Below are 8,864 nucleotides of genomic sequence, written 5' to 3'. Positions count from 1 at the left end.
GAGAGAGAGAGAGAGAGAGAGAGAGAGATCATACAAAAAAAACCAAAAACTTTATTATTACTCTTCTCCCAGCCCTTATCAAAGGACCTTTTCCCAGGGTGGGTATTTACTGGGAAAGGGGGCATTGAGCTTTCTGAGACTACTGAACACTCTAAAGCAATAGGAATTTTAAGAAGCTCAAATATTGCTGTGGTCCAGCTGTCAAAGAAGGAGTTAAGGAGGTCTTATAGCCATTAGAGTTTTGTCTCTGTGTGCTCTGAGGCCTCAGTGCTCATCAACTGCTACCATTTCACTAGATCAGGATGTGTAACTACAGTGAACACACTCAAACAACTGGTAGAATGACACAGTCAGGCTTTGTTGAGTAGACAGAGATATAAACTCGGAGTTGGGGGCATTATTAGGAGAAAGAGCCATTTTGGAAGGGGGTGGGACAAACGGCAACTTAGCAGAATGTGACGATGGGTGGGTTGTGCATCAATAGAGAGGAGAGGGGACTTTTTAGAGAAAAGGAATGGGCTGGGCAGAGGCATGGGGACCAGAAGGTGTCAGGTGTGTGCAGAAATAGCAAGCCCCTAAGTTTGAGTATAGGGGATCTGTAAGACAAGCATGGCCAACAGGAACGAGAAAGGCTTTATGGCAAAGGAGACTGTGACTCAGAAGAGGCGAGGAGAAGTGAAGAGGGGCTGATGGCCAAGGGGCAACCAGGCTAGCAATCTGAGCCCTGTGACAATGTGGCTGCACACCTACACTCTAGACCACTGCAAAGGTCTTCCACAGTGATGTGCGCAGACTAGAGCTGTTTAAGTGTGTTGATCTTTTCCCAGTCAGATGACTGTGTGGCACTCTTTCTTCTGTTTCATTTGCTCCCTGTAAATCTCCAGGGCTTTCACACTGATTTCAGACAGGTTCCCTGCTCCTTAGTGTTCTATCTATCTATCTATCTATCTACCTCTCCCCTTTTTCCCTCTCCCTTCTCTCTTCCCCCTTCTCTCTTCTCCCTTCTCTCTCTTTCTTCCTCCCTCCCTGTCAGCTCCCCCCTCCATCTCTCTCTCTGTCCCCCCTTCCTTTTCTTTCCTTTGAAACAAAGTCTCAGGCAGCCCAGACTGGCCTTGAACTCACAAAGTAGCTGAGGATGACTTTGAACTTCTGACTCTCTTGCCTATGCCTCCCTTGTGTTGAGATTATAGGCATTGCCATCATTTTCGATTTTACAAAACAGTGGAGGGTCAAAGCCAGGGTTTCATGCAAGCTAGGCACACCTTCTACCAACTGGGCCTTGCTGCCAGCTCCTTAGCACTGAAGTGCTTTCTCAGCTCCGTCTTCTTGCCCTCTCTAGCTACAATCTCCCAGGCACCAGCACCAGATGATCTGGAGTACGAGACTCTTACAGATTGAGATCTATTGCGTGTGTGAGTGGATCTGTGAGTGAAGGATAATCACTGAGCTAACAAATGGAAGGAACGCATATTGATCATCTTTTTCTCACAGCTGTGACTTGACAAATGCAGCTGGAGGAGAAAGGGGTTTATCTGGTTTGTAGCTTGGAGGGATTCGATCCTTCAAAGCAGGAAGGGCAACGCAGCAGGAGCATGAGGTAGCAGCTGCAGTCATGTTGTCTCAGGTCAGCAGCCACAGTCTGATAGATATTGACATTCAACTTATTTTGTTCTTTTTTATTCAACCCAAGACCTCAGCCCATGGCGTACTTTCAATTCGCCTATCTCTTTTGCTTTTCTCCGTGCCTTTGTGATCTCCTTTTGCCCCTCCTCTTCGGTTCTTTCCTCCCCTCTGCTTTTCTCCATCATTCTTTCTCACCTTAGCCTTGCATTGTTGCAGCTACCGACATGCGCCCCCTGGTGGGAAGACTTAGAAATGCTTCCAACTGAGGCCATGCGCTGTTGTGCCTCGGGTTTACCCAGCATTCCTTGGTACCAGGTCCTTCTCTGGGCAGTTTATACTCTAGTTCCTGATATTGCCACCACGTCCCAGATGAAGAAACGGGGCAGAAAGAAGTTGTTGCGCCTCACACTCCCACAGCATATAAGAAAAAGAGAAGCTATGGCCTAGACAGTGTGGCTCTGAGTTGGGACTCTAGCCGGCTTAGTCATGCTCAAGCTATGTTTAAAAAAAGAAAAACCTGCAAGTCACTCATATTTATTCGGGCTGTCCTACTTAATAGCCAGACTGTCTCAGACAGACGGGAATGGGCACTCGTGGTACGGATAAGGAAACCTACTGAGGCCACAAGACAGGAGTGGAGTCCTGAGGAGCCGCTGTGTTCTCAGTTTGCCTAGGGTCTTTTCACATCTCTGCCACAGGTGCCAAGTCTCCTCATTGCTGCACATGAGGTATTGCTGCACATGGGGTGACAAGAAAGGACAGGTCCTCGCACCAGGGTCTCCATCTTTAGTGGTCTTTCTACTCTCCGAACCTTCGTACAACTCTGACTTCCTGTCTGCACAGTGAACTAACGTACACTTTCCCCACAGGGCTGCTTGGAGAGCTGGTGGGATAATGCATACCTAATACAAACACAGTGGTTAGCATGCCGCCTAGCACAAAATAATTGCTAAATAAATGACAGATGGTTAGAACTAGAGCTTTCTTGTGTGATACTGGGGACTGGTCTGGTGCACGGTGGGGAAGTCCTGCCACAGAGCTGTAGATCTACAGGCTAGCCCTGGGCTTCTTTTCTTTTTTCTTTTCTTTTCTTTTCTTTTCTTTTCTTTTCTTTTCTTTTCTTTTCTTTTCTCTTTTAAACCTGAAACAGAGCCTGTTTAAGCTTCCAAGACTGGCCTTGAACTCTGTGTCACCCAGGCAGGTCAGGGCCCTGAGGTCATGCTACACTGTTCTCCTGAGTAGCCAGGATTCCAGACATGCAGAACCAGACTCAGCTAGAATTGTAGCTGTGAGAAACCAACACCATTGTTATGATAACAAGGTGGAGTATTTCTGAAAAATATTAGCCAGTGCAGTTTTCATTGTGTCTAAATGTCTCTCTGTTTCTCTTCATTGAGCCCCACAGGCCAGGGCAAGGAGCCATTGCTCAGACAACAGAGCTATGATCTTGGCCATCAGCCTCCGTTGAAAGAAAAAAAAATCAGTTTCTAAGCTCTCCACATCTACTTTAAATGCAAGATTAGACTTTTTTTTTTCCACAAGCTTTTGTGCAAAAAAATATATGGGATCTGTCTTAAGCACAGTTCTCAGGAATGCAGCAATAAACAAAAAGGTTTTCTACAGCTGGGAGGAAGATCTGTCTGGAAAAGAGCCATGGAAGGACCCGTGCTATATGTTTTGGCTCTAGTCTCCTCCTGGGGAGAGACCCAAGGAGATTAGTGAAGTCCTGGGAAGAGGTTGGGAAGTCTTATCTCATTCTCCAGAATATAGCCAGGGTCAGTGTCAAGCTCTTAAAGGAAGCCAGAGGTCAGAGCAGCCCCCAAGGAGCATACAGACATGGCTGTAAGGCAGCAGGGACTGGGGAGAGTTTCCAGTGTTCTTTGCATTCTTGCAGGGTACAGGGGCAGTGGCTGAATTCCCTGGGTCCTGAGAAATCAGACACAGAGAGCTGGTAGCTGAGATAGGTGTGAGGTCAGGGGCAGAGTATCATACAAGGCCACGTGGAGGGTAGGCCACGGCCAAAACACAGCCTTCAACCGATGCCCCAAAAGCTCCACCTCTCCCCACACTGCCTTGCATTCATTCATCCCCTTGGCAAAGTCCATTCGAGAACTTTTAGGCCTCAGCGGATTTTATTAGTGGCCTCTTCCCTCGACAGAACTAATGCTCAAACAAGCAACACTTGTTGCTCAGAGGTCCTGCCTCCTCCAACTCCCAGTGAGGCCAGTGGGAGATGACCAAGCTAGGAGCTGGGTATCAGTGTGACTTTTGTCATTCTCAGATTCAGCGGAGCATTTATATCAGAGGACCCCACATTTCATCTCTTTCCATCCTGGATAGTCCGTGGTGGTTCTCTCAACACACTCAAACCTTCCTCGTCCTGCTTTCTCTGCTGCAGTTTCCATAGTGTCCCTGGCACGCTCCCTGTCCTTGTGCTATGAGTGTACAGTAGTCATCTCTCTGACTAGCTTTGCAGGTCCCTGGTAAACAGGACTTTGTAATATGCTCAAACACGAGAACAGTGCATAAATGCTTGGACATTGTGATTATAGCTATGAGCTACAGACAGCCTGAGGCCTGTTGGGTTCTTAAAACAGGCTCTCTATCACTCACAACAAACTCAAAATCTTTATTCTGCAACCCTTGACTTAAGGTGGCTTCCGTCTCAGACTGGCTCTTCTCTGACGGCCACCTGATTTTGCATTCTCATCTTGATATGCTTTCCTGGAATGCCTGAGCAGGTGAGTGGATGGCGTACTATGTGCACTGTGTACTTACTGCCTGTGGCTGCCTTCCAATAACTGACTGAACTTACCGCTCAGGACTTCGGGGCCAGCTACCCAGCTCAGCAGTAAGAGTAGCCGCACGCCTTTGGAAGCCATCTTCCTCTTTTGATGGAGATGATACTTCAATGCTTTGATTTCAAGGCCCTCAGAGCCCGTTCCAGTTTTTTTTTTTTTTTCTTTTCTTTTCTTCTCTTCTCTTTTTTTCTGGATTCTCCTAGACCTGCAATCTGGAGCATTGAGAAAGATGCTGGGATTTAGCTACCACGTCAAAATACTGTCAGGTAGATTAGCGTTGTACAATGAAGATAATCTCGAGTTTAATGTAGGGATTGCAGACATTGTGGGATTTTATTTTTCCCTGCAAGCCCTCTGGACCAATGCCAGAGTCCTAAGGACAGGGGCAGAAGTGCTGAGCAGTTCCTGAACTACCAAGAGTTCCCGAGTTATCTCCAGGACAGTCAGCAGAGGGCGACCTGGGCACGTTTTCTCACAGGGGATACTAAGCTTCCTCAAGTCCAGTAAACAAAAGAAAGGGATTCCAACACTGGGATTTTTTTTTTTTTTTTTTTTTTTTTGAAGGAAAACAGATGGCTCCAATACAGTTACAGATAAGAAAGCATGGGGTTTAGAGGGACTGGGAGTCATTACCTCATGTCATCAGCTCTGACTCTTAAACCTTGGTTACATCACTTAAAACAAAGAAAAGAAAAAAAAAAAAGAAGCTTTGCTGGTCTCCCCTTTCATTATCAAAAAACTTATAAGTCATTAAAACATCAACACACACCAGGAGATAAGAAGTGATCCATCTCCCAGAGACAAGCAGTTTGGGCAAGAGCCTGCAGAGCCTTCCTAGGTACTGGTGCACAGTCTTACACAAACAGAGTCACCCTGCCTGGTACCAGGCTACTTGTCGAACACAGGCCGGCTACAAAGAACGTTCTTGCAGCCAGGCTCTTTGCCTGCTTTCTCTTCTGTTTGGTGTGAACCCACGTGTTCTGCTGCATTCGCAGAGGAAGCCCGCTGTCTCGGGCAGGCTTGCCTGCTCACTCCTTCCTGGGAACTCAAGACTGCTGCCCTCCTACTCCACGATGCTGAAGTTTGTCAGAAAGTGCTTTTTACTCAGTCTGGTATTTAAAAGGACATTTTGCCCCTATTTAAAAGCTATCAATAAAATGGAGTATAAATGATATAATTTTTATCTACTTGTAAATTATATAAACAAAAATGATACGCTTTTTTTTTTTAACATTTTGCTTGTGATTTACCAGTTTATGGCTTCATACATTTTTCTACATGTTGGATTTTTTTCTTTGTGATGATTTGTGAGACTGCTTTTTGTATATTTATACCTCCTGGTGAAGTTACTAACAGTGTATCTCAGTTCATATTATTCTCTCATTTATGATTTTTTTTCCATTCTGAAGGGGGACAGACAACAGCTGTAAGGGTCCAACATGACACCCAAAAGCTCCACTTCTGTTTGCTTCCTCGAAGTAGTCCCTGCCCCTTTGCCAAGTGCTGAGCTCTGGGTCTCGCTGGATCTCTTCACAGAAGTCATGTTCAGGTTTTTAAAATGCCTTTGTCCTATGCATGCTCTCCTTTATAATCTTTGGAATTTCTATGAGAAATATTAACCACCACTGTGGTGTGAGGTTAGTGTAGTCACCCACACACCCTTCCATTCTCAATTATGCTGTCCTACAATTCTAAGCAATAGTTGTTTTCAAAAAAACAAAACAAACAAACAAAAAAAACCTCCAAAAACAAAACTATGATAAATGAAGAATTCATTGAGTTCTTATTCAACAATGCTTTATGATAAAATAATAATAATAAAATATCAAATAATTGATAGCTTAGGAGGGCCGATGTAACTAAAATGGAGACTTCTTTTTTTTTTTTTTTTTTTGTGTTTTTCGAGACAGGGTTTCTCTGTATAGNCCTGGCTGTCCTGGAACTCACTCTGTAGACCATGCTGGCCTCGAACTCAGAAATCCGCCTGCCTCTGCCTCCTGAGTGCTGGGATTAAAGGCGTGCGCCACCACGCCCGGCTAAATGGAGACTTCTTGAAACTCTAATCTGCAGACCTATGAGCACTTTGGTCTGACATTCACAGGGGGGGCACCCCTTCTTTTTCTTTGCTTTTTTTATTGTTTTTTTAAATTATCATATGAACCTTGACTTACTTACTTACTTACTTACTTATTTATTTATTTATTTTTGCTAAGGAGTCCTTTCAAATGTACCCTAAGATTTCAAAGTCCTTTAAAATGCCAATGGCGCGGCTCAACTGTAGGCCTGACCTGACTGACTGGAGGAAGGAGGTCCGAATTTCTTCCCTTACTCTAAATGAGTCTTAAACATCTGGTGAGGCCCTAACATCTCGTTTGACCTCCACAATCAGACTGCACTGCCAAGTGTCAGTAACAGAACCATTTTACAAACTGACATCCATCGAGAGAGATTCTGTGACCGTCCCTAAGTTTCACAGCGACTAGTTTCACACCACCACGGAACCCACTACTGCTGGACGCCAAAGCCAACTAACTCTCTTTCAATAGAGCAGCAAGAAAACACAGGACCCAGGGCTGAGCAAAGCGCTCAGAAGGTAAGGGGCCTGCTCTGCAAGCCTGATGACTTACCTGAGTCCCATCCCTGGGACCCACGTGAAGATGTGTTCACAGTGCTCACAGTGCACTGACTCCACAAAGCTCGCCATGCACACACACACGCAAGGGCACATCCCCGCACAACCATTAGTAATGATGATTTTGTAAAAATTAACAACTTAAATCAAACATTACTGTAACAAACTCCACAGCAGGAGCGATGACGCTGTGATTTGTCGTTTCTGACCCACTGGGTAGCTAGCAGAGAATAACAGGCGTTCACAGAAAGCCCCCTGTCCCTGCTACGGCGAAGATTACCTGATTGGAACCAACACTCCAGGAACCCTGCCTTCTTCAGCTTGAGTGGTCCTAGGTTAGATTCCTGTAGCTCTTATACCTTCTTGCCTCAAGATATAATCTGTTGAAGTCATGAAGCAATAGTGTTTACCAATAATTAACCTTATCTATAGTTAAAAAAAAAACTGTTCAGGTGATCACTTTAAAATGGACACACATTGAGCTTTGTTAAAGCAAGAGCAGAACCCCTCCCTGTAAGCAAACAAAATCTTCTTTCATGTCCAAGTTATTAAAACCCACAGTATCCTGTAGTCGGCAAACTGCCGTTTGCTGTCTATCTCTTCCCTTAATGGTGCTTGGTTCTGCTCTTCCTCTCCTTTTTTATCTCTTCGTGTTGTAGATGACCTATAACGTCCTTCCCTCTCTGGAACAATGTTAGATTTCTATCATTGCAGAAAAGATTTGACTTTGGGTCACACCTGATGACCAAACAAGACTCTTGTCCCCAAAGTGCTATTCCCACCGCCCAGCCTTCACCAAGGTCCTTAGAACCCTCCCCTTTGTCTTTATCCTATGGAACTGAAGGTACTAAAATCAGGTTTTAACACAGGCAAATTTGTCCAAATAGCTTACACTGATAGAATAATTAACAGCAAATTCTTTCTTAGATCATCAAACAAGATGCTAACCAAAGCCCTGTGGGCAACATAGGGCAGGCTTCTCCCATGCACAGTTAAGAAGCCCACCGACTAGACCAAGAACAAGAACACCTGGCTGCTCTTCCAGAGACCTGGATCAGTGCTTAGCACCCACACCAGGTAGCTCACAACCATCTGTAACTCCAGAGGATCTGACACCTCTGGTTCCCACAAGTCATCTGTGCTCAACTGCACCCACACATAGATACACATACCTACACATAATAAAAACCTTGGGAAAAAAGCCTTAACAAAAGAAAATAAAAGAAATCCAATTCCAAGACAGCAGTGACCTGCCTGGTTCTCAAGACTTGTCAGTGGTATTCAGAGAACCCTGGCCTCAGTCTAATCTAGGTTTGCTTGCTGAATTCACAATCATTTGGAAAAACGAGCTATTTAGAAAGGACATCAAGGTTTGCTTGTCTGTGCAGAGGGTAAGGGATTGATTTGTGTTCTGGGCGTCGGACGTTGTTCATTCTAAATTATAGAAATGGCTCTGTAAGGTCCCTTGTGTCTGAAGGCGGCCATGCGGATGCTCGGGTCTTACTCCGGAGAAGTGCTGTGCCTAGTGTGGTTAACAAGGGACGTTATGGCTCCCTGCTCCAAGCCTAGTGTTGTTTTCTAGATGCTACTCTGCCTCTGTCATTGGGTCTTTCCCACCTGTGTGTAAATTTATGCTAGGGCCTGAGAAACCAATGTCTTCCCAGCTTACCTCCCCCAACACCACGTACCCTCGAGAGAGAGGCAGGTGGTCTGGCTCCCAGCAGTGGCTGGTTGAGGTTTGAGTTCTGTTCCTCTCTCACTATAAAGCACGGGGGATGTGTTGAACCCCTTGGAGACACAGGTCCCTA

At 45.4% G+C, this 8,864-nt stretch overlaps 1 protein-coding gene across 1 annotated transcript in view; it reads right to left on the bottom strand.

Moving 5' to 3' along the window:
* The window catches only part of Reg4 (regenerating family member 4), an 11,588-nt gene extending 7,083 nt beyond the window's left edge, over positions 1-4,505 (bottom strand). The window contains exon 1 of the mRNA XM_021157124.1: positions 4,439-4,505. Coding sequence (XP_021012783.1) covers positions 4,439-4,505 — 67 coding nt within the window. The remainder of the gene's footprint in view (positions 1-4,438) is intronic.
* Between the last annotated feature and the right edge of the window lie 4,359 nt (positions 4,506-8,864).

This window comes from Mus caroli, chromosome 3 (genome assembly GCF_900094665.2).
Source record: "Mus caroli chromosome 3, CAROLI_EIJ_v1.1, whole genome shotgun sequence".
NCBI classification, from domain to species: domain Eukaryota; kingdom Metazoa; phylum Chordata; class Mammalia; order Rodentia; family Muridae; genus Mus; species Mus caroli.
This window is presented reverse-complemented; position numbering and strand designations above follow the sequence as displayed.